The 26,788-nt window shown below is 37.0% G+C and overlaps 1 protein-coding gene across 5 annotated transcripts in view; it reads left to right on the top strand.

Annotated features, from left to right (window-relative positions):
• PAK1 (p21 (RAC1) activated kinase 1) overlaps nucleotides 1-26,788 on the top strand; it is a 188,600-nt gene that overhangs the window by 84,913 nt on the left and 76,899 nt on the right. For all 5 annotated transcript variants that reach the window (XM_076002330.1, XM_076002331.1, XM_076002329.1 and 2 more), the window contains exons 5-10: nucleotides 4,043-4,080; nucleotides 11,730-11,846; nucleotides 13,133-13,307; nucleotides 15,422-15,485; nucleotides 19,735-19,783; nucleotides 25,972-26,084. In XM_076002330.1, coding sequence (XP_075858445.1) covers nucleotides 4,043-4,080; nucleotides 11,730-11,846; nucleotides 13,133-13,307; nucleotides 15,422-15,485; nucleotides 19,735-19,783; nucleotides 25,972-26,084 — 556 coding nt within the window. The remainder of the gene's footprint in view (nucleotides 1-4,042; nucleotides 4,081-11,729; nucleotides 11,847-13,132; nucleotides 13,308-15,421; nucleotides 15,486-19,734; nucleotides 19,784-25,971; nucleotides 26,085-26,788) is intronic.

The following is a 26,788-nucleotide window of genomic DNA, read 5'->3' as shown; positions in this document are numbered from 1 at the left end:
TCAGAGCCATGGTGATGGGTTTTTGTATCAAACCTGAATTTTCACTCTGAAACTGCATGTTTTTAAAAAATAGCATAGTATTATATATAAAGATACAGGTTTTGTGCTAGAAGGTCTAGATTCTGGACACTTACTAAGTTTTAACAGTCACTTCATTTCTTTGAGCCTTGATGGGTATAAAAATTCCTGTCTCAAGACACTGTGGTGAGAAATAAATGAGCTCATCAATGTGAAAGTCCTTTGTAGGTTGTAAAATATCACCATAGAAATGTAGCTATCATTACCATCATTATTGGTAATATCATTAGTTATTTAGTAACATCAATGTGTATCTTTTAAGTAGGCAAGCCCAGTTTCTTCCTCAGGGGACTAATTTTTATCAGTCAAATGAAAAACAAGCCAATAATAATAAATGTTCTTTAGATGTACTCTCTATATTATAAGGTAATGTGTTTCTCAGAGGGTTTTTAATAGCAGAATTGGAATTAGAATGCTAGGTTTCGTAATTCCTAGATGAGCACATTTTGAATTTACTACTTGCCTCTAGTAATTTTATTTGGAGCACTTCTTTCATAGCAGGGAAATCTTTCTTTTCCTAGTATAACTTGTGAGAGGCCTATATTTCTGGAGACTTGCTTTATTTATATAGCATCTTAGGCCATTAGAACAAGAAATACTTTAGTATATACCAGCTCTCCCTTGTTTTGCAGACATGAAAGCCTAGGAATTTCTAATGTGGCTTAATCAATGGCCGGGCTAGTCTTTTAATTCCCAGTCCCAATACTCTGTTCACGTTACCTCCTTTCAAAGAGCAGTATTGTTGGGAGGTGAACTAGCTAATTTTGAAGGATGCTTCCCCAGCCAGTGTCTGGCTTGTATCAAAGGGCACAGATGGTGGGGATGACAAACTGCAGCTTCACTCATGCTGCCATGGTAGTGCTCAGCAGAGGGCCCAGCAGTATTTCCTTCCTCTCATCTGGCCCCGCTGAGTCTGTCTCATTTCTTCCATTGAGGGACTGGGTCGTTCCAAGCAGGAATTAGGATGGGAAGGCTACTTAGTGGAAAAGTTTTCTAGTCAGGAAATTAGAGTTTATGCTAGGAGTTTGTCATGGAGATATCAGATTAGAAATTGTCTTTGAAAGACTTCAGCAATGAAGTCTTTGGAAAATTTGTCTTTCTGTATGCTTGTATGTAGATATGTGCAAGTGGCATGTATGTAGGTATATGGAGGATTAGCCCTGTTTGTGGTTTGCGTATGTTTGGAATTAAAGTCCACTTAAGAATTTATGTGTATAAATATACACATTCAAGTGATTGTATATATGTTCATTTGTGCAAACATGTATGAATACTATTGAGTATATATGTATATATGCATGTGCATAAATCTGCTTTGTGTGTATTAATTTGTTCACGTGTATATATAAGTAAATGCAGATTTTTAAACTTTCTGGAAGTTGAAGACAAGGCCCAACTCTAATTTGGCACAGTTTATTTTTAATGTCATAACTTTCCTTTCTCTCTTCTCCTCTCATATTGTTAGTCATGATAGCACTACCTCAGTTTTTATATACTTACATGTGAATTATCTCAGGTGTTTCTTATGATGGCCTTGGGGAATTTTCAGGGCAAGTACTATAAATATTATTTCCATTTTACAGACTCAAACTAATTAGGATCAGAGAAATTAAAATGATATACCCATGATGACTCAGCTGATACATAATAGAAGTGTGTTTTAAACTTGGGCCTTTTTTTTTTATTTTAGCGTATTATGGGGGTACAAGTGTTAAGGTTACATATATTGTAAACTTGGGCCTTTAAACCTTTTGCTGTCTATAGCCTAAGAACAAGCCTACATGTTAATTTTTTCAAGTTTCTTATTTCTTTCAACACTTGATTTTTTTTTTTGTACTAATTAGTGGCTAATATGATAGGGGGAAAAATAGAGTAGATTGACAACCCATCTGGGTTTTAGACCTATTTTGCCACTGATTTATGTGACTTTTGAACCAGTTTCTTTCCCTTTCTGAACCCCATTTTACTCATTTATAAAATGAAGGAGTTAGAAGTACTTTCTGTTCTGTCATTCTATACTTTGGAATTTGATTTTGATATTTAGAAATTTTACATCATCTTTTAAGGATTAATGTTTACTTGGTTTTTATATGATATAAGAGTTACATTTATTACCAACATACCCAGTCTCCCAAAATACTAGCAATACATAAGGTTAGGGCTAGTGCAGTGAAGGCATTGTGTTGTACTCTACCTAAGCTGATATTCTTTTGGACAAGAAAAACATATGAATTATGTTTAAAGTATATTTTGAATTGATTTATCCAGGGGACAATTGGCTATTCAGGGTTGGTTTTAACAATATGTTATCAGAGCTTACCTTATTTCATGGTTTATAGGTTTATGATTTGGTGTAGGGCCAAAGAAGCTGTATTTAATATTTTCTTATAGGATGGAATTGGGATTTTAGACATTCTCTGGGCTTGGTTCTTGGTGTGGAATATGTTGGATTTGGTGGACTATTTCTTCTCCTTAATTCGATTGGTGGTGACCTGGCAAAGTCAGTTTCTCCTCAGACCCTTAGGAATTAAAGAACAAAACCAAAGACAATACCATGTGTTTTAACTTCTTTTCTTGCTAAGCTCTCCATTGTGTTTCTATTTCCTATGTCATCAAGTCTAAAATGTCATTGATTATAAGATGCACCATTATTTTATATGCCACTAAGGGAAGAAAAGCTGCTAAGTAAACCATGAAATGCTTTTGATTATGGACACATCTCTATTTCAGAGATGTTAATGTGAAAAAAATGTACGTCTCAGAATCAATGAAATATGATAATTATTTCATTGAGGGAGCTTGAGTCTAAGAAAACAAAATACTGCCTTTAATTAGACTTGACAGGATTAATATCTCTCTTTTCCTAAACCCTAGTCCTTCCGTTCTTGTGGGGAATAGACATGGATATAGAAAACTGAAGGTATAGGCTGGTCATGATTTGGCATGGATGGCTCAGGATGGTACTATGGATTTTTTCCTTTTATCTTAGAATTCAGGAAATATTCTTGGCTATTGAAGCCTGATGATGCTGGAGCTAATGATATGGATATAGGTCTAGCGTAGTACTTAGAATTAGACCAGAATTCAAATCTTGATTCCTCTATTTAACCTGTTTGTATACCCTGGGCAAGTTATAGTTGTGTGGTACAACAGTGGACTGCATATATGATGATAGTCTCATAAGGGAGCTGAAAAATTCCTGTCGCCTAGTAATGTTATAGCCGTCATGATATTGTAGCACAATTACTTAACTTGGAAATAAATTTAGGACAGCAAAAGTATACAATGTGGATAAAGTCTACAGTAGTGTACAATAATGTTGTAGGCTTTTACATTAACTCATCACTCACTCACTGACTCACCCAGAGCAACTTTCAGTCCTGTAAGCTCCATTTTGGTAAGTGCCCTATACAGATGTACCCTTTTTTATCTTTGATATTAATTTTTACTATATCTTTTCTACATTTAGATATGTTTAGATATACAAACACTTATGTTACAGTTGCCTACAGTTTTCTGTACAGTAACATGCTGTACAGGTTTGGAACCTAGGAGCAATAGGCCACTACACCATATAGCCTAGGTATATTGTAGGCTATACCATCTCAGTTTGTGTAAGTACACTCTGATGTTCGTGCAATGACAAAATCACGTAACAATACATTTCTCAGAACAAAGCCCTATCACTAAGTGACACATGACTATACTTAATTTCTCTGAACTTCAGTTTCCAAATCTATATAAGTGGATATAATAATAGTACTCAGAGCTATAAGTGAGGATTAAAGGAGATGATATGTATATTCTACCTAGCATGGTGTCTAGCCCATAGTACCAGTCATGTATTATTAAAATTATTCTCTGAACCTGGCTAGTGCTTGATCAGATAGACTTCCTTAGCTGTCAAGAAAAGAGTAACCATAATTGCTTATTGACTAAGTCCCTTGTCTTTCTTCCTTTGCAGATAAGTCAACTGAGGATTATAATTCTTCTAATACTTTGGTAAGTTTGTATTTCTTGTGTTCTGATATGGGCAGGTATGGAGGTAAGGGTCAGGACAGTATGGTTGGGGCAGAGCCTGGGCTGGGAGGCACTCATATCGGTCACTCCCCAACCCTGGGTCTCAGAATTCCTATCTATCCACTAGAAGAATTGAATTTAAGGAACAGTAGGTATCTCTTCCAGCTTGAATGTTTCAGAAATTGCTTTTTCTTAATAATTTTTTTATTTTTAATTTTTATGGATACATAATAGTTGTATAATATTCTGAAAATTCTAACCTTGGAACCAGAAGATGTGGCTTTTAGGCTCAATTTTAAAATTTGTAGCTTTAAACCTTGGGAAAGCCAATTTGCCTTTCTGAGCTTCAGTTTCTTCATCAGTAAAATGAGGATAGTACAATCCACCTTACCTGGTCATGTCTTCACAAACCTGAATTTAGAAGAAAATTCCCTATTTGGTCTATAGGGTCTACAAAACCAGGATTAGGACTAATTGTTGAAAGGAGCAGATTCTGTTCATTCAAGGGCCTTCATTCTGACCTCTAAAATTGTAGTGAATGCCCTGTCATAGGAATCATTGAAGAATTGGCTGGGAAGTAAAACTGGGTGACTTCAAAGGTCCCTCTGTCTCTCTCAACTTACAAATTGTATTTTTCAGGACAATTATGAGGATAAAAGAGATGTTGATATGTTTGTTATGGTCTTATAAATAGTGAAATGTGATATATATGAAAATACTATTTTTCTTTTTTTTACATCTGATATGTCTCTTTTACAAAGGTGGTTATACCATATTGATTTACTAAATATTTGCAAAAGCCCATACTTTATGCCAGGTCCTGTGTGGAGAACAGCGATACAAAGATGATCAGACATTGTCCTAACACCTAAGAACTTCCCAGTCTTGTGGGGGACATGAAGGCACAAACAGTTATCGTGCAGCAAGCTAAACTTCATGAGGCCAGGGACTTTGCCTGGCTTATTAATTGCTATGTCCTTGGCATCTGGCCAAGTCCTGGTATTTGGTAAACATTTGCTGAATGAAAGATTGGTTGTGTCAGAAAAAGCTTCTTGATGGTAAAGTCTGAGCTGAATGAGTTGGTTATCTACGGTAAGAATTAAGGAGAGACGAGATCTTTCTGTAATCCACACGGCAAGAGAATAGCATGTGCATGGACAAAGAAGTTTGTGAGGCATGCTTGTATAGGGAACTGCAAGTAGTTTGATATGCCTGGAATCTGAAGTGTGAAGGGAGTAGAGGTGGGTGGTGAGGAGGAGTGGTAAGGAGGCCAGATCATGTAGGAGTTTGACTTTATCTTAAAGGTGATGAGAAGCTTAAAAGAATTATAAGCAGGGGAGTAGTAAGTTCTAATATAATACTGAGTCACCATCAAAATACTTTGAACCATGCCTCCAATAGTGGCTCTTGGTTTACTCTGAGTCTTTTACTCTTATTGATTATAAAATAACATTCACTTGTTCAGTGCCTTGCAGCATATTGGATCCTTTCTTATTCATTATCTCTTTTAATGCTCTTAGGAGTTTAATGATGTAGGTTATTATCCTTGTTTTATAGATGATAAAACTGAAATAGAGAAAGGTTGATGGCAATAGGCATCTGATTCCCAGTCTTCACTGCTTTCTTCTGATTCATGCTGCCTTTCATCAAATGGAGGAGGTGCAATTAATGAATGGGGAAGATTATGCAAACATAAGATCTTTGAACAGTAAATTGTTGAAGAAAGGGCCTTAACAAAGCTGAATTGTGGCTTGTGGCTCAAATATCTTTATGCTTTGGTAAGAAGAGTGGCAGCCATCATTTAGTGTCTAATATGCACTGTGTTAAAACCTCATATATGTTAGCATAATTAGTACTTACAATTACCTTGTAAAGGAAGTATTATCACCCCCATTTAATAGTTACAAAGACAGAATTTTCTGAAGACTCATAGTTAAAACCAGTTCAGGATTCTTTTCACTGTGTCAGGAAACAGAGAAAGATGTCACAGAGGTCTTATAAAGGAGACTGCAGTAAAGCCATAGCTATGTTGTTTGTTACTGAGGAGGAAGAGCCCTGGGGCTCATGCCATATGGCAGAGAAGGTAACACCTGCTTGGTAAAAACTTGTACTGGGTTAGTATCTACAATTAAAACCATTCAGGCTGTCAAGGACATTTTTTCTCCCCCAATTCAGAACATTTGTCTCTATAGCTCAGTGCTCTGTATTTCCTTACTAGTTTCACATGGAGGATATAGTTTGTACTGTGGTGGCATGTCATTGTTTTTCAATTGGTTTCTCACAGATCATTCCACTCAGTTTGTGAGAAAAATCACACTTGTCTCCATAATACAAATTAAGAAGTTGATACTCAGAAAGATTAAGTGACGTGCTCTCTACTCTTGAGTGAGTTAGTGGTAGAAACCAGTGTAAAATTCTGTTCTCCTGAGCATTCAGTTATTCACTGATACCATAAGTATTTCCTTAGCACCTCCTTTCTGCCTAAGTATAGGTGACACAAAAATGAATGTACACTATTTTAATACTTGAGAAAAAAATTAAAGACAGACTGTAGAAATAAGAGCTGCAAGACAGCTGTGAATAATGTACAGTGGGGTCATATTTGATGGAATAATTTATTCTGCCTGGTAGTACAGAATTTATAGAGTTGCTAGGCCCTAAAGGTTTGTTCATTTAACAAACATGATCTTTAAAGTCCCTTTCATCTCTAAATTTCTATTATCTGTGGCTCATTGGTCTGAGATCTGACTCCAAGATTCCATGGCATTTTAGTGCCTGCTTCTCATTTATAAAATGAACAGCCATGATGTGATAGGCTGTTTAGTGCTGAGGAATCAAGGACTGGTAAGATCTTTGCTTTTGATCTCACAATTTAGTGATGAATCAGAACATGTAAATAAGGATTTATAATACACTGTCAGGTAAACACAGGTAATGATACCGGGCAGAGAAAAGAGCACTGCTTTACTGTTTGAGGGATAGCATGAACAAAAGTCAGGTTGTTAAGAATCCAGTATGTCAAGCCAGAGAACTTGAACTTTGTGCTGGAGTGAAGGGAGTATTTTAATTAGAGGATTGATATAGTTGGATATGCATTGACTAAACTAACATCCTAGAAAGATTCCCCTGGAAATTGGATCAAGATAGTTGACTGAATTCATGTGCCTATCTCTCTTGCTATCCAAAATTTCTTAATTTCAACAAAGATATATTTAAAAATAAATTTAAAAATAGTGCTCTAAAACGAAAGCATGGTATAAATTAACCATCGTGAAGAATTTGTGGAAGATCGAAAGCAAATAAGGTCAGATTGATTAGAGCAGGAGAAACACCATAGCTTAAAGTAAGAGAAAACGCCTAGGAAAATGAAAGTAGCTCCAGAGAAAATGGGGCTGAAAGAATATATATAAAAAATAGCAGGAAGGAGTCCTGAGTCATCTTGAGGGCTAAATTAATTAAATTCTACATTTGAAACAACATGAGTAACCCCCTACCCCCCACCCCATAGTGAGCAAAAGGCAGCAAGTGCATTTGATTCCAAGCTAAAACCAGATAATTTTTTAAAGAAAGTAACTGTCTACCCAAGGAAAGCTCTTGATATGGGTATAGGGGCCTGAGAGAGAAGCAGAGCAGAACCTGAGTTAACTCTAAAATTCTACCACAGATACAGGGAAGAGGAAAAAGGAAAAGTAGCTCTGTGGTGGAAGAAAATACATTAAAGTTCTCCATCCTAAGAGTAAATTTCTCATAACTTTGATAACTGGGAGGAGAGGAATCTTTACGCTTCATGCTTTTCCATGTTTATATATCCCAAAGTAACACTTGCCAGTAACCATCTCTCCATAACTCACTGATAGACTGCATCAGACCTCCCATTCAGAGAGGATAGTGGAGAAACAGACTTACATAAGTGCAGTAAAAACTCATGCTAATTACATACACTGATCTAGTCCTTCACTTATAAATATGAATAGATAGCCAAGGATTCTAGGCATTTGAGAGAAACAAAGCATTAAAGAGAAGGACAAAGATAAAAAAAAATAAAACTGGCCCTACACGAAGTGGATAATTCAGCAAAGACACTTAGAAAAGAAATCTAATATGTTCAGAGAGGTTTTATAGATGTTGCATCTACAAAAACACCTTGCTATCAATATCAAAGCAATCAGAGGATAAAAGAGTGTTCTTATTAATAGAATTTAAAATATGATAAATGCACAAGCATTAAAGAATAAATGCATATAAGAGGGAATTAATGATATAAAAGATGGAAAATTTGAGAATGAGAGATAATAGAGGGCTGATCACAGAGATTCAAGAAGAATTAGAGAACAGAGGCATTGGAGTGGAAAAAAATAATCAAAGAAATAATAGAAGAAAAATCTTCCTGCTAAAGAAAGGCTGGATGAATCTTGAAATGAAAGGTCTATTAATGACCAAATCAGATAATTGAAAAGAGACACAAGGATAAAGAGAAAAATTTTCAAAGCTTCCAAAGAGAGCATACAGCTAATGTCCAAAGGAACATTAGTGTCAGACTTCTCATTAACAATAGTTGACAAAGGAATAATATCTTTGGAGGTATGAGGAAAGTTATTTAGATTCAAGAATTCTACACCTAATCAAACTAGCATTCAAGCACAAGGTAAAAATGAAGATACGTTTGGATATGTGATGATCAAGGTTTACTATCTGCACATCATCTCTGAAAGGCTAAACACCAAAGAGTAACAATAATTATCTCTGGGGTTTATGATGTTTAAGAATATTTACTTAAAAGTTATTATTTTTATCCAAGTATTGGATTAAAAAGTCAAATAGGACTAAAAGCCATGTAATAGTAGCTGTCATTCTGGGATCTCCCTTCACCATAGTCTTGGCAATCCCTTTGTGTTTCTGTGTTGGTATTCCTATTTTCTCTATGCCATGCTTTCCTTATTTTTGGTTTACTTTTGAATTTTGGCGGAGCACATCCTCTAGTAGTTTTGAGAAAGTAAATGAGAAGGAAATATTTAATATCTTTTGGGTCTCAAAATGGCAGAGGGATTCTCTATCCCACCCTTATATTTGATTAATATTTGACTGATTATAGAATTCTAGTTTGGAAATAATTTTTCATCAGAATTTGGAAAATATTGTACTTTTATCATCTAGCTTTCAGTACTGCTGAGTCCAAAGCCATTTTATTTCTGCTTCTCTGTATATGACCTATTTTTTTTTTTAACTCAGAAAGCTTGTAGGATCTTCTTTGCCACCATTGCTTTGAAATTTCATAATTTTATTCCTATTTTCATCTATGTATTGTGCAAGCTTTGTGAACTCTTTCAGCCTGGAAATGCAACCTTTAGTTCTAAGAAATTTGCTTGAATTATTTCATTGATGATTTCTTCCCTTCTGCTTTTTTTGTTTTCTCTTTTGGGAAGTTGTGTTATTTAAAGTTTGGATCTCTTAGACTGATTCTCCATTTAAAAAATATTTTCTTTTCTATTCCTTACTTTGGTTTTTGGTCTGATTTTTTGGGGAGACTTCATCTTTCAATCTGTCTATTGAATTTTTCCTTTCTGTTCTGTTTAATTTCCAAGTGTTCTTTCATTAAAAAAAAAAATTATAGCACTGTATTCTTGTTTCCAGAAATGGTATCTGTTCTTATTTCTGAGAAGAAATAAGATAATAGTCTTTCTTTTGATGTTTTCTTCTCCTTATTCAGTCTGTTTTTCCCCCAGTGGCTTTTTCTTCCATTTGTTTTGTTTTCTCCCTTTTATGTGGGGGGTGTTCTTTACATATTTGGTAATCCTTAGAGGTCTACTCATATTTATGATTGAGGTACTGAAAAGCTTACTAAAATTTTAAGCTCATTGGTTAGACAATTCAATAGTCTTAATGCATTCATAGAGTTTTGCAGCCATCACCTCAAAAAGTTCCCTTGTGCCTTTTTATCATACATTCAAACTGCCATGCTCAGCCTTAGGAAACCACTTATCTTCTTTCTGTCTCTCTAAATTTGCCTTTTGCTAGACATTTTATGTGGACTCATACAACATATAGTCTTAGCATAGTGTTTTAAAAGTTCATTCTTGTTGTAGCATGTATCAGTATGGTGTACTTCATTTGTTTTATTTCTGAATAATATTCCATTGAATGGATAATACTACATTTTGTTTATCCATTCGTCAGTTGACGTGCACTTGGGTTGTTTCCACTATTTGGTTATGAATAATGCAGTTATGAACATTCATGTAAAAGGTTTTGTGTGGATGTTTGCTTTCATATTTCTTGGTTATGTACCTAAGGAGTAGAATTGCTGGGTCATATGGTGACTTATGTTTAACCTTTTGAGGAACTGTCAGACTTTTTTCCATAGTGTCAACACCATTTTACATTCCCACCAACAATTATGAGGGTTCCAGTTTCTGCAGATCTTTGCCCATACCTATTGTTGCCTGTCTTTTGATTATAGCCATTTTACTGGGTATGAAGTGGTATTTCATTGTGGTTTTATTTGGATTTCCTAATGGGTAATGACGTTGAGCACCTTTTCATGTATGTATTGCCCATTTGTGTATCTTCTCTGGAGAAATGTCTTTCCTGTAGTTGGTCTCTATTTAATTCCACTGTGGTCAAATAATATATTTTGTGTAATTAGAGTCCTTTTAAGTTTGTTGAGATGTATTTTATGTTTCACAATGTCGTACTGAGCACAAAGTAGGTGCTCTGAAAATATCTAAAACTGTTGAATTGTATCAGTATATATAAAAAGATCCCTGTTGCTTCTCTGGTCCTCTGCTGATCAAATGATGGAATCATTTGATCTCTGTCAAAAATCTCATATTTTGGAGCTACTTTGTCTCTTGATTCTGTGTGGTAAACAGTGATGGTATGATATTTTTGCCTGGACCTGACCTAAAACCACTCTCGGCCCAGCTCTATTATAGTTTACATGCGAAAATAAGGTTGCCACAGAAAATAAGCAGATCTAATTAGTGGGTACTGGTACGTTCCATTTCAGGGTAGGGCAGAAGCTTAGTGAAATAGCATCGAGTATGGGGAGAAACTCATTGTCCTTGTTAGATAAGGGGATCCTGATGTTCTTTATCTTCATGTTCAAGTGAGGGTCTCTGATGACATAATGGGTCCAAGAGGTATTGAGTAAATAGAGTAAAAGGAGAGAGCAAAAGCCTGTTCAGACTTCCATTTACCATTATCAGGAAGGAGTAGGGGATGATAATGATAAATTTTTTAAAATTCCAAACTTTGAAGCCTTTTCTTACACTTAATACTTTATTATTTGTTTAGTGTAGAGAATAAAATTCATAGAATAAAAAGGAACTATGAGCTTGTCTTTAGGAGTTGGATAAAGAGGAGGCAGGAAGAGAAGCTGTAAGCTGGCTGTCCATTCCACAATTAGGCTTTGGGTGAGACCCAAGGGACTGAGTGGATAGTGATGGCTAAAAGAAGAGAGTTAAGCAGCCCGAGTTCCTGAGACTAGCTACACAAAGGTGGAGAGCTTGGAGGCTAATGTGGGTGTCAGAAGGGATATTAGGATGGGGTTTCTTCTGGGGGATTGGTGATCCTGATAGCTTAAGTTCCATGACAGCTGGACCAGATGAATCTGGCTTTTCTTCCCTGCATAGAACGTGAAGACTGTGTCTGAGACTCCTGCAGTACCACCAGTTTCAGAAGATGAAGATGATGATGATGATGCTACCCCACCTCCAGTGATTGCTCCACGCCCAGAGCACACAAAATCTGTGAGTCTTTGGGGACCCAGACAGCTTTGTGATTTATTTGAGTGAGGAGGGAGAGGGAGGATTTGGTGTTGAGGCCTAGAAGTTTTAACATTCTGGTAGGAGTCCTTAGACAGCTGGTGAAATCTGAACCACCTTGAATGAAGGTACTCTCTGTATGATTAAAAGACAAGAAGTTGTGTATTTATCATTGGTTTGCAGATAGTCCCAAAGGGTCCTAGGTAATTGATGTTTATACCAATCCAGCCTGATTTACTTAGCCTGTTCTCCAAAGATAGGACAGGAAGATATACAAAATTGAGGTTACTTAGTGCAGGACTAACATAAATTATTCTGGTCTCCTGGGAAGCAACAAATTGTCTTGTTACAGATCTTTTCTTCTCTTTTAAATGTGTAGCGTTCAGCCTCTTGGAGCATCATTGATGGTACTGAAACACCCAAGAGAATTTCTAAATACATTAGTGCTATTAATATGCTGGACATCAGGAGTGCATTTTGATGCCGGATGTTGGCAGTGATTTCTATTTAACTTCCTTTGAGGTTCCTGTATCTCAGAATAGCCATAGTCCCTTTATCCTTGTTTTGAACAATCTAGTCCCTGTGCCTTTTACTTGATTTAGCATACTGAGCATTGACCTACTATTGGATGATACTCTACTAGCGTTCCTTTATTTAGGCATTTTATTATGATGAAACCGCCATAATGAAAAAAAAAAACATCTAGGACTTAAACTCTGGGATAAATAAATTAAAAAAGCTACCTCTGGAATAGAGCATTCAATGAAGTGTTCAAGCAGAAGTTGGTATTGGTTGAATGACTATTGGAGATGCTGTGGAGGAAATTCACGGGAGACAGATGGCCTCTTAGGATGACTAGTTTTTCTTATTTTTTGTAGAGATAGGGTCTTGCTATGTTGCCCGGGATGGTCTTGAACTCCTGGCCTCAAGCTTCTCCTGCTTTGGCTTCCTAAAGTGCTGGAATTACAGGTGTGAACCACTACGGCCAGCTGAATTCTCTTTAAACAATTTCATTTGATAGTAGTCTAGCTTCTCTTGAATATCTTCACTGCTGAGACTCTTACCCCTTTTGTGTATAATAGAGCAAGGAATGCCATTTTACCCAGAAAGGCTAGACTTAGGCACAAAGGAGGAGTAATATAGATTTTGATATAGGAAAAAGGATGTGTTTATTGGGATTTGTTCTGTGGATGTTCTAACCCCACATCTAGGAAAAGTTGCCCTATTCTAACAAAGTCTGGCCTTGCCAAAATTTTGTACCATCAATGCAGGTATACACACGATCGGTGATTGAACCACTTCCTATCACTCCAACTCGGGATGTGGCTACATCTCCCATTTCACCTACTGAGAATAACACCACTCCACCAGATGCTTTGACCCGGAATACCGAGAAGCCGAAGAAGAAGCCTAAAATGTCTGATGAAGAGATCTTGGAGAAATTACGTAAGGACTTTGTAGCTTTCTCAACCTTTACTTGTTCTATGAGTAGTCAAGTACAAATATGAGATTCTGCTGCTCTAAAGATCCTGGTCCTAAGCGTGGTCCATGTGGCTGGCTGGTCATGTTTGGTACCTTAGCCACAGACTGCCCCACCCTGCCCCTGCATCTCCCTTTCTTCTCTCACAGCCCTGGTTGGATTCCACATTAGGATGGGGATGTGATAGGAGAGAGTGTGGGACAGCTCACTTCAAGGGCAAGTCATGGGTTATAGAGATGGGTTATAGAGATGACATATAGCTTTTATCTAGTGAATAGTCTTGAATGCTGTGTTGAGAAAGATTGATGTCTTGTCTATACCTCATGGGAAAGAGTGCAGTGACTGGTTATTGATGTTTGCCATTGACCCAGGAGAAGACAGATCTGCCATCTTTGTTGTAGAAAAAGAGGAAGGAAACTAACATTTTATGAACTTGTACTATGTACCAAATAACAAAATATTTTCTTGATTTATTTTTTCATTTAATTCTCATATTAACCCTGTGAAGACAAGTGTTATGATCCATGTTTTTGCAGTTAAGGTATTTGAGGCTCAGGGAAGCTAAATGCCCTGCCCCAAATCACACACCTAGAAAGTGACAGGGAGGTTAGAACACAAGCTTTTGTTTCTATAAGTAAAGCATGCTGCTTCTTGCTGTCAGGTAGAAATTTCCATTTTACTTTCTTTAGCTAGCAAAAATTGGTATATATTAATGTTAGGGAAGTTGGTTCTGTGTTTCAGCAAACTGCAGAAGAATTAATATTAAAAGGAAGGACTAGGTTGATCTGTGGGCTTGGAAAATTCATTTGACAAGGACTTTAGTTTATTCACTGTACCTACTTGCTTCCAAAAATGATTTGATATAACCGATTTGGCCATGTCTGCAAACTGGCATTGCTTTCTAAAGCTGAGGTTTCTGGTTCTCTAGTTTAGCAGCTATCTACGTCTTTCTGATAATTCTTGTTTAGCTTTTAAAGAAAATTTTCACTCTTTTAAAAATTGCCATTTTCTGAAGCCCTCATAAAATGATCAAGTAAGAAAAGCCACTCATGTGGTCACTTATTCCTCTAATTATACCTGTATGTTGTCTCGTTCCCCAAATCAGACTTTTTTTCCTTACAATAACACTTAGAATGATAGAAAACAGACTGGCTTAGGAATTAGGAATCTTGGGTTGACCCTCCAGCCCTGCCACTGATTTGTGTCTTGGGCAATCTTCTGCTGTTTTCCGAACCTCTTTTTCTTGTCTTTTAAATACGGATGTTAACACTTGCCTCATTTGTAAATCAGGTGAGGTAATATATTCAAAAAGTACCAACTCCTAGTGATTAGTATTAATGGAAAGCACATGAGATGGGAGACTAAAACCAAACTCTCATTTTAACTCTGACACCAATTTGCTGTGTGACCTTGGGGAAATATCTTCCCTTCTGTGGGCCTCAGTTTCCCCATTGCTACAATACAAGTTGTAAAACCAATGAGCTCTCTCATACCTCTCTCTCTTTGCACTTGAAGTATTCCCTGTAGTAAACTTCTTCTCTCCTTTCTTTCCCTAGTTAATTTCTACTTAGCCTGTAAAAAATCAGCCCAAATGTCACTTTTCAGAAGCCTTTGCAGTCTGTTTTTTGTGCCTCTTTCTGTATTCCTTTGGCATTTATCACAGCAATTATATTTCCATAGAACTTTTCGCTTACTTATCTGTATCCTCCATGAGATTGAGCTCCTTAAAAGCAAGGATTGTCTTAACTGTTTCTCATCTATCTTTTTATTCCTAACACTCAACATATGGCTTGGTACATAGTAAATAAGTAAATGTTTATTGAATGAATGAATTAATAAATGAATGAGTGGCCTTTAGAAGTTTAGAAATGGAATATATTATTATAAATAAAGGCAGTCAAAGGGATAAAACTTTTGGTTGGGACTTCTGGGGGAGGAGCTAAGGGCCTGCTTGGTGTGCTTTTTGAGTATTAGAGGTAGTTATTTAATTCTTACCAACACCAGGGGTTGTGGGAACATGGGACCTGCTTTGTATCTTGATCTGTGAAAAAATGATTCATGGTCTCTGTTTCTTTCAAAGGGAGCATAGTGAGTGTGGGCGATCCTAAGAAGAAATATACACGGTTTGAGAAGATTGGACAAGGGTTAGTAGGGGCATTTTCTTTCCCTGGAGAAATGACTTAAAATTATGGGTGCTGGCATATGTGATTTTGCTTTTGTTTTGCCTCTCATAAACCTTGTTCTTTCTCCACCTCACTCCTCACCCATCTGGAGGTGTTAAGTTAGGCTGACTTCAGGTTTGGCAGAATTATGCTTAGTATGAGAGATGTGCCATTAGCTGACCATGTTGCTAAAAATATCCCTGCAGTGAGAGCAAGAGAACCATTTATTTTCTTAGCACAAAACAAGCTCCCTAAATTATAGCTCTGCTTTTGCAGATGAACAGTGTTTGTCCTAGGGCTGAGGCCTATTAGCACTAATGTAAAATAGAAGACCCAGAACTACAGACCCTTCTGCTAGTGTAATGGGATCTGTTTTTCTAGGTGGATGCCAGAATTCATCCTTCTGGCATTCATCCTTCTCTGTGTCTTGTATGCTGCCTTCAGTGTACTAGACGCAGCAAATCTTAACTGAGTTCCTATTGTATGTTTGGCACTATGAATACAGCTGTGGATCAGAGACAGTCTGCCTTCAAGGACCTCAAGTTGACAGAATGAAATAGACAGGCAAACAAAGAATTACGATGTACAGTCATGTGTCGCTTAATGATGAGGATACAGTCTAAGAAATGTGTCATCAGACAATTTCATTGTCATATGAACATCATAAAGTATAGTCACACAAACCTAGATGGTATAGCTTACTGCCCACCTAGGCTATATAGTATATCCTGTTCTTCCTAGACTACAAACCTATATGGCATGTTACTATACTGAATACTGTAGGCAGTTGTAATGGTAAGTATTTGTGTCTAAACATAGAAAAGGTACAGTAAAAATATGGTATAAAAAATTTGATAATGGGGCTGGGCATAGTAGTTCATGCCTATAATCCCAGCGCTTTGGGAGGCTGAGGTGAGAGGATCACTTGAGGCCAGCAGTTTGAGACCAGCCTGGGCAACAAAAGGAGATCCTGTTTCTACCAAAAAAAAAAAAAAATTAGCTGGGCATGGTGGCATATACCTGTAGTGCTGGGTACTCGGAAGACCGACGTAAGAGGATTGTTTGAGCCCAAGAGTTTGAGGCTATAAGGAGCTATGATCATACTACTGTACTCCAGCCTGGGGGACAGAGTAAAAAAAAAATTAAAAATGGTACACTGGTATGGTACCAGTGGTATATATTCCATGGTATACTCCATTCTTGGCACTTAGCATGAATGGAGCTTGCAGGACTGGAAGTTGCTCTCAGTGAGCCAGTGAGTGAGCGGTGAATGAATGTAAAGGCCTAGGACATTATTATACACTACTGTAGACTTCAGAAACACTGTAAACTTAGGCTACACTAAATTTATAAAAAGATAAAGTAATTGCACTACGATGTTACAACAGCTGTGATGTCACTAGGTGATAAGAATTTTTCAGCTCCATTATAATCTTATGGGACCACCATTATATATGAGGTCTGTTGTTGACCAAAACGTTATGGGGTGCATGACTGTACTAAGTCTTTTTAAGGTGTATGGCCATAAAATATATAAAAGAGCAGATACTATATGATTCTATTTATTTGAAGTTCAAAAATAAGCAAAATTAATATATGGTAATAGAAGTCAGAATAGTTTTTACTTCTGGGAACGGATGTTGAGTGGGAAGAGGCATGAGGGAATCTTTGGGGATGATCTTGGTGATGAACAAATGGGTGTGTACATATTTTTAAAAATCAAGCTGTATACTTAAGACTTGTGCAGATTACTTTAGAAAGTTATACCTCTATATAAAAAATAAAAATAATGTAATTTCTAAAGATATACCAAAAGAGCTAAAATTAAAAAGAAACTGAAAAATAAAAATGCCTAGTTCTTGGTGTTAGTGGAATGAAAACATTGTTGCTAATAAAGTCATTGAAATTTTCTGTTTCCAGTTTTCTTATGTACCCAAGAACTTCTGGAAATAAGATAAAGGATTGTATAATGTAGGGGGGTTATGTTTGCACAGCATTCTGCAGTTTACATGTGATTTTTGCATCTATTGTTTAATCCTCAAAACAACTCTGGGTTTGAGTGGACCTCATTTTTTTCTGGTTCCAATGTCTTTCCTACAAGACATACTTTTGTGAATCTAAACTGGTATAAGGTATTTAACATTTTGAGAAGAAATTATTTTGCCTACCTCAGAGTAATGTGAGATGGCATTTCCTTTACGTTGTTAAATTGAGATATTAAGAGTATAGCAGAAATGTATAGGGGCAACTGTGGACAAGTTAGGTTTCGTCTCTGGACTTGAGTTTATCTGTGAATTTAAGGAAGAGGAGTTGTGGATTGAGGGTGATTTGGCATTTATTTCTTAAATAGTCCAGTCCTTACTTGATAGCCAATATCTTATGATCACAGTTTCCAGGCATGTACCTAGGGTCCCAACTACAGAGTGGAGGTTGGAAAGCTGGTGACTATAGCTTCTACCTGGAAGGCATACTTGCAAGTGACCTTTCCCCCTAAATTGACCTCTATTCTCTGAGAAAGCATAATTTCAGAGCATGCCTAGAGTGCCTTCTTGCAATAGACCAGAATTTTAAATTTCTTTAAATTATGTCATATGTGCCTAACATGTGGTATGCATAGTTACAAGTATGTGTTGTAAATTACTCACCTACAAATATATAGGGTTCATGGTTATAGGCATAAAATGAAGGTTTAGTTATTTTAAGTGGACATGATTACTTTCCTAGAATTGATTCTAGCATTTAGCCCCCTCCTTTCTCTATATATGTATGAATGTGTATATACATACATATATGTACTCACGTATGTCTAGTGGGGTCATTCTTACTTGGAGGTAGAGTTGAGGTAGTATCAGATTTTCTGGGAGCATGTGCATTTGAAAAGTATGTTTAATATCATTTTTTGTTTGAAAAAACTAAACTAAAAACCTACCTTATAATATAAAATATAGAAAATAAAATTCACATAGCCTCTTGACAGGATAAATAGTTGAAAAATACTATATTAAAGGGTCATAGTATCCTATGATATCAGAATGGAAAGGGTGCTTAGATATTATTTTAAATTATTCACTGTGGTTCTTCAAGTTTTTATAGGTTGTTATAGTTATAGTTTTATAGGTTGTTATAGTTTTATATAGTTGTTATAGTTTTTAATGTAAATTTTAATTGAAGGTAACATAAGTGTACAATTCAATGAATTTCCACAAAATGAACATACCCATGTAACCAGTACCCAGATTAAGAAAGAGACATCACTGATAACCCAGAAATCCACACCCCTTTTTGATAAATATATGTCATCCCCCCATCTTATTCTGAAATTCTACCTGGGGCCCCTTTCCCCTCGCCTGTTACCTGCAGTTGAAAATCACAGATCTAGGCTGGGTGTGGTGGCTCATGTCCATAATCCTAGCACTCTGGGAGGCCGAGGTGGGAGGATCACTCCAGGTCAGGAGTTTGAGACCAGTCTGAGCAAGAGTGAGACCCCTGTTTCTACTAAAAAATAGAAAGAAATTAGCTGTTCAACTAAACATATATAGAAAAAATAGCTGGGCATGGTGTTGCATGCCTGTAGTCCCAGCTACTCCAGAGGCTGAGGCAGGAGGATTGCTTGAGCCCAGGAGTTTGAGATTGCTGTGAGCTAGGCTGCTGCCATGGCATTCTAATCAGGGCAACAAAAGCGAGACTTTGTCTCAAAAAAAAAAAAAAAGAAAATCACAGATCTAATATTATTCATGTTTATAGATGAAGAGTTTGAAGCCACAAGAAATTAAAGCAATCTTCCAAGGGTAGTGGAGGAGAGGCGAGAAGCAAGCAGGAGCAGGAAACCAGTATATGTTCAATACCCATTGTATTTTAGCTATTGACTGAGTTCTTTACATGAACTAATTTATTTAAATTATTTTGTATATTGTTATGTTCGCTTTACAAATGAGGAAAGTGAAGCTCAGAGAAAGAAGTTAAATAATTACTGAAGATCATATAGCTAGTAGTACTAGGTAGAAGTTCTAGATTAGAACTCAGGTCTGTTGGCCACTAGAGCCTGTGTTCCCTTTACTGCCACATACTGCTTCTTAAATATGAGAATGGAAGGGCTGCAGAGGTGAGGATTATTTTTGCTGCTATTATTATTAATATTTACACTGACAGATTGTATATAGAACTGCATTTGACAAATATTACTTCATTGAACATCTGTGTTTCCCCCCCTTTCTGTCCCCTACCTGTTCAGTGCTTCAGGCACCGTGTATACTGCAATGGATGTGGCCACAGGACAGGAGGTAAGTATCTACTGCCAGCTGTTGCTCCTTCATTTCTACTGTTTCTTTTTATTTTTGGTTAATATTTAGCCTGTCTTAGCTCAATGGGGACACTTCTCGTTACTTATATACTAGACTAGAACCAAATAGTGGACTAACATGATGAGACTTACAGATTTTGGAAAAGTCACTGCAGATACAGTGTGGAGAACAGATTGGAGGACATAAAAGTGGATGAGATGAGTCAGGAGGTTACTGTATAATTCTCGGTGAGAGGTGATGGTTTTTTTTTTTTTTTTTTAGGGGATGGTTTTGACTAAGATGGTAACATAGTATAGATGGAGAGAAGTGGATGGATTTGAGAGATACTTAGCAGGTAGATTTGACAGGATTTGGTGATTGAATGTGAAGATGACTTAAAAGTAAGTGATACTATTCAAGGAGAAAGAAAAAAGGCAGAGGTATAGGTATGAAGACATTGGATCCTACCTGAGAGACCTTGTAGAATTGCCTAGTGGATAAGTACTTATACAAATTTGGTGTTTGGGAGAGAATCTTGATCTAGATGACATTTAAACCCCTATCTCTTGACTCCTAATCTAGCGATGCTACCTTTACTCTATGCCCAGGGATTCCACCGGACATTGAAGTCCTTGTTTATTTGAAGGTACATTTTTATTCCTCACATTTCAATAAGCCTGGAGACTCTGACCTTATTGCTAAAGCCTACTGACCCAACATCTTAACTCTAGCAGAAGGAAGACAAGAAGAGAATGTAGAGTAATTGGGGTTTTCTTGCATTCTACTCTTTGGTTGCAGAACAGGAACATTGGCAAGTGGGCTGTGCATGGCAGCTGCCTCAGAGAAGTTCTTGGTTCAGAGAATACTGGGATTCAGAGCTTGAGAGAGGCACCTCTTCTTCCAATGAAGATAGAGTTGGGCTCCTCTGAGGGAGGTTGCTGGGAACCCACTTCTGTATTTTTAGTGGCTGAAACTACCTGGTGTACTAGAGAAGTCATAGGTAATGGGGGTAGCACATATCTCACTGGGCTCTTGTGAGTCTTTTACAACTGTTAAAGCCAAATATTGAGACTCCACCTAGGGTAAGCCAACTTTTAAAAATCATCATTATTGTTAAGGATGTATTAATTGTTCTTTAACATGAGAATCCAAAGACCTATATAAATAGCTTACCTTGAGCTACTTATATAATCTTGAAGAAGTCATTTGACCTCTCTGAGCTGAGTTTTATTTACTTATAAAATGTACATAATAATATATACCTCACACAAGTGTTGAGAGAAGTTGGTAAAGTAGTGTATGTGAAAATACAACATAAATTTTGAGAACTACAGTTTTACTCGTATCTATTTTATTTATTCCACAGAGTATTTACTGAATATTTGCTTTATGCTGCACTTGTTTTAAGAACTCTATGTGAAAGTTCTCAGGCATTAAAATCATATGTACAATGAAATATTATTCAGCCATAAAAATAATGAAATCCTGTCATTTGCAATAACAAAGGTGGAACTGGAAGCCATTATGTTAAATGAAACAAGCCAAGCATAGAAAGACAAGTGTTGCATGTTCTCACTCATGTGGTAGCTAAAAAAATGAATCTCATGAAGCTAGAAAGTATATTGGTGGTTACCAGAGGCTGAGAAGGGGAACAGAAAAAAAAAAAAAAAGAATATAAATGTATATATTACCACTGAACTGTACACTTAAAAATGGTAAAGATGGTAGATTATATGTGTATATTTTACCTCAATTTAAAAATTTTTTAAAAATCGTATGTAAATTTAAGAGACCATAATTTCTATTGTGTACATATAAAAGTCTTGCAATGGTGACAGGAATCTGCCCTAAAGTAAAAATAATGATGAGGAAGGAAAGATAGTATTATTATGGCAGCAATTTTAATGATATGAATTTGATGCAGAAATAAAACAGAGGTTATATCTACCAAACCTAAAAAGACCTCTATGAGGCAGGTAGTATTATTTCCTTTTTATTGCTGAGGAATTTGATGCAGAGAGTGTAAGTAACTTTTTTTTGCAGAGTTGTGCTATCAGCAATTAGCAGGTCCTGGGCTAGAATCTTTTGACTCCTAATCTTACGTATTCTGGGCTGCAAGAGCACAGCAGAGCTGAGATTAGTCACTAGAGCTCCTCTTGTCATGTTTCTGGCCTCTCAGGCCTTATAGCCCTGATGGGAGGCAGGTAGGTGATGGGCAGCTCCTGGAAGGCCTGGAGGCTGCCCGTGTGAGAAGCTGGCCACAAGAAAGAGAAATTTGGCTTCATTGGGTGCATGCTTTGTGGTTACAAAACTGTGAATGGAAGTGAGTCAATGAGAGTGGCTAATGTAGTGGGGTCCGGAAGGCCTCATTTCCTGCCCAGGGAGTATAAATCTTTAGTGGAGTTGGCAGGATGCTCTCAGTCTTTATGAGTGAGTGCCTATTGGTGGTTATCCAGCTGCGAAGTACAGAGCTATTGTTTCACATGTAGGAAGATTAGGGTGTTAGTGTTGGGAAGTCTTCCAGTTATAGATCCAGCAGTCATTTTTCAAAGCCCCCCCCCCCACCTTTTTGAGACAGAGTCTCACTCTGTCGCCCTGGCTAGAGTGCAGTGGTATCATCATAGCTCACTGCAACCTCAAACTCAGGGGCTTAAGCGATCCTCCCGCCTTAGCCTCCTGAGTAGCTGGGAGTACAGGTGCACACCATGATGCCTGGCTAATTTTTCTATTTTTAGTAGAGATAGGGTCTCACTTTTGGTAAGGCTAGACATGAACTCCTGACCTCAAGGGATCCTCCCACCTTGGCCTCCCAGAGTGCTAGGATTATAGGCATGAGCCACTGTGCTCGGCTTAAAGCCCATTTTTTTTTTATTTTTTTTATTTTTTTTTTTTTATTTTTACCCTTAAAGCCCATTTTTAATGTGTATAATAGAAAGAAAAGACTGAAAGAGTCTTTGGAATAATATGAACCTTTGGGCATTGATTATGACTTTATGAGTCTTAGCCTCAATTTCTTACCTGTAAATGTGTATCATGAGTTTTACTTTGCAGGGTTGTTGTTAGGTTTTACTGAGATAATATAAATAGAGCACCTAGCACAGAGCCTGGCACACAGTAGGCATTCAATAAACAGTAGTGGTGGGACTGTGGTTGGCTATTGTTGTTGCTGCTGTTGTCATTGCTGCTGTTGTCATTCTTTCTTCTGTGTGCCAGGTATTTGTCAAATGCTATTATTACTATGATTGCCATTTTTATTATTGTCTTACATTATTATTTAAATCCTTTACTCGTGTATGAATAACACATTGGCTACTGTCTCACTTCATACTCAAAGCAATCCTGAGGGGAGAGGAATCAGGGTTGAGTTTATTATCTTCTATGTATTGACAAAGAGACTGAGGCTCAGAGAGTGTGACTGGTCAAGGTCTGTAAGTGACTGTCAAGCCCCAAGTTTAGGTCCTCAGAGTTCAAGTCCAGATCTTTTTCTTTTATAGGAGTGCAGTTTCCTAGCCTGAATAGATGGAGTCTGATTGATTAGGTGGAGGGCAATTAGCCTGGGCTACAGTTAGTAGCTATTGAAAAGGAACTCCCAATGTCTTGTCCCAGCCTCTGTGTTAGCGTCTACCTGCCTCTCCTCCCTTCCTGCTGCCAACGGTGACTACTGCTAGGTTCATAAGCACTATCCATCCTTGGTAATGGCCTGAGGAACTCCAGAGGTGCTTTCTGGCTCTAATACTTAATGTGTTTTACAAGGGCTTACTGAATGTCTTAAGATCAACAGATTGCTTTTTAGACATTAGGAAAAGCTAACCCTCAGCTGTCATAGAAAGCTGCAACCAGACCAGAAGCCTGACCTAATTGAAAACCCCACTCCAAAGCAATTTTTCCTCACTTGAGGTAGACAATGGAGGTGGTTAGAATGTTTTTTGGTTTTTTTTAAATATTTTTTTCTTTTATTTTACTTTTTTTTTTTTTTTTTGAGACAGAGTCTCGCTTTGTTGCCTAGGCTAGAAAGAGTGCCGTGGCGTCAGCCTAGCTCACAGCAACCTCAAACTCCTGGGCTCAAGCAATCCTTCTGCCTCAGCCTCCCGAGTAGCCGGGACTACAGGCATGCGCCACCATGCCCGGCTAATTTTCTATATATATTAGTTGGCCAATTAATTTCTTTCTATTTATAGTAGAGACGGGGTCTTGCTCTTGCTCAGGCTGGTTTCGAACTCCTGACCTCGAGCAATCCGCCCGCCTCAGCCTCCCAGAGTGCTAGGATTACAGGCGTGAGCCACCGCGCCCGTATTTTACTTTTTAATACATTATTTTTCTTTTCTTTTTTTTTTTCACTTCTCATTTGTCCTGATTTTTAGATTTTTTATATATTTTTTATTTTATTTTACTTTTTAATACATTATTTTTCTTTTCTTTTTTTTTTCATAGAATGTTTAAAAGAACAACTTTTTTTTTCTAGAGACACCTGTACTTCTCAGTTCTATAAAAGAACAACTTCTATCATTAATAATTAACTGAGTCTCTGCAGAAGACTGCTTATACTTGACTTGAAGAAATGATAGAGTTGTGGTTTGTCCCTAAAAATTTGAATCATTTATTCTTTATACTTCTTGCTGCTTTTGGGAATGCGATTTAGTTCTATTAAGTGTTCATCTTCTTGTCCAATAGCAGGAGAAAGGGAAAATATCTCCAGGAAATGAACACTTAGCAAATAATTTAAAGTATACTCATATAAGATACAGGGGCTTATTGCTGGTTTTTTGTGGTTTAAAAACAAAGTACTTATCAATCCCCTGACTTTTCTCTTTTTTCTTCCTTTTGCAAACACTTTTTTGAGCCTCAGCTGTGTGTGTGAAGTCTTGTGCTTGGCACTGGGGATTCTGGGCTTTCAACTGAGCACGCAAACTTCTAAATACACATATATACATGCATACACACCAACATACTCCTAACTGATCATCATACAAGGTAGCATGTTATAAGTTCTGTAACAGAGATGTAAATATGATCTTATAGGACTTTAAAGAAGGGAATAGACATATTTGGTTTGGAGAAAGAAGTTTCCTTTGGCTTGGTATAAAGCGTAAGTAACTTTTGAATGTGTGGAAATGATACAGGATATGCCAGTTGGAGAAAAGATCCTGAATAAAGGCAGGTTGACTAGATATCAGGAGAACATGGAGTGTATGGGAAATAATGTAGGGGTCAGATCATGAGAACTTTGCGGCACTGAGGAAGATTTCTAGACAACCAAGAGCCATTTAAGTTTTTGAGCAAGTCAGAGAGCTATCGAATGTGTACTGTGGGGACAAATAATCTGGCTACATATGCAGGATAAATTGATATCACTTTTGAGGGTTTGAATCCTGACTTTGCTACTGACTAGCTGTATATGCAAGTTACATATCCTCTCTGAATCACCATTTCCTCATCTGTTGAAAGGTAATACTTAACACACAAGGTGCCTCTGAGGAATACATGAAATAACAAATTTGAGAATACCTTATAAAGTACCTGACATACAGAAGAAATGGATACAAAGTGCCTTGGAAACTAAAGAATATCTTATATTTGTATTATGTGGAAATTTGTTTTATTTTTATAGACAAAGAGCCCATGAAAGATCTTTTTCACACACAAACATTAGGGATCTAAATCCCTTTTTCTCTTCTTTTTTAATCTTGTCAGCTCTGATTTATCTTTCTACACCAAATTCAGAAAGTTACTTCCTCCTTTATGAAGCCTCCATACATTGCCAGATTGAAAGAGTTCTTGCCCTATTTTGTGTTTCTGTAGCATTTTGTATGAACTTCTGTTATAATATCTCTTTTATATTATGATTTTTTTAAAAAGTATTTTTCTCCATCACAGTATGATCTTTAAACTTTGGTGTATATCACAATAACCTGGAGGGCTTATTAAAACACAGAGTTTCTGACTCAGTAGGTTTGGGGTGAGGCCCCCAAATTTTTATTTCCAACAAATTCCCAGATGATGATGATGCTGGCTCAGGGACCTCATTTTGAGACCCGCTGGTCTACATTGATAAACTCTGAATTTACTCAAGGGATAAGAACTGTATTTTATTCATCTTTGTTTCCTTAGTACTTAAGGTCTGGTACTGAGTAGGTACTCCATAAATGTTGAATAATTCTGGTTGCATATTGAATGTACTCTGATTTCAGGTGGCCATTAAGCAGATGAATCTTCAGCAGCAGCCGAAGAAAGAGTTGATTATTAATGAAATACTGGTCATGAGGGAAAACAAGAACCCAAATATTGTGAACTACCTGGACAGGTATGGAGTAGTGGGTCCCATCAGAGGGAAGAGGGACTCAGGATTGATTGGTGGTGAAGCTGTTAGAGAACAGGGCAATACTAGCACCCAGAACTACTTTCATGTAAGAGTCTTCTGTAATTCTGAGCTCTCTGAATTTGTGTGTAATACTGGACACCTCCGATTGCTGGAAAATCCTTCTGCGGTAGGCTGAACCTTCTCATTCTGTATCTTCTAACAGTTGATCCTAGTACTGTTTGTTTTGCCTCAGGGAAGCGCATCAGCCAATCTGCCTGAGTAAACATCTAGGTCCTTAACTCGTTTTATATACCAAATCTTTCTGTATTTTGCTTATCCTGAATAATTCCTGGTTTGTCTATATTCTCTGAAAATGTGATACTCACTAAATGTTTCCTTTGAGATCTGACTACTATGGAGACAGTGGGACTCTTCCTTTTTCTAAACTTAATGATTTCATTCTTGTTTTTGAGGATGCCTATGCCATTGTTTACTCCTAGGAAGTTTGTGGTCAACTAAAATCTCTGATTTTTTTTACATAAGCTTGCATTAAACTAGAAATGTAGAATTTTTAGCTGTCTTCACTAAATTCCATTTTTATTATTTCAGGCTATCATTCTAGTCCATCAATATTCTGTTCTTCAATACAGTAATCATGATTGTAATAAACATTTGTGTTATGTTTTTTGTTGTACCAAGCACTTTCA

The sequence above is a fragment of the Microcebus murinus genome, chromosome 4, assembly GCF_040939455.1.
Source record: "Microcebus murinus isolate Inina chromosome 4, M.murinus_Inina_mat1.0, whole genome shotgun sequence".
Taxonomy (NCBI): Eukaryota; Metazoa; Chordata; class Mammalia; order Primates; family Cheirogaleidae; genus Microcebus; species Microcebus murinus.
This window is presented reverse-complemented; position numbering and strand designations above follow the sequence as displayed.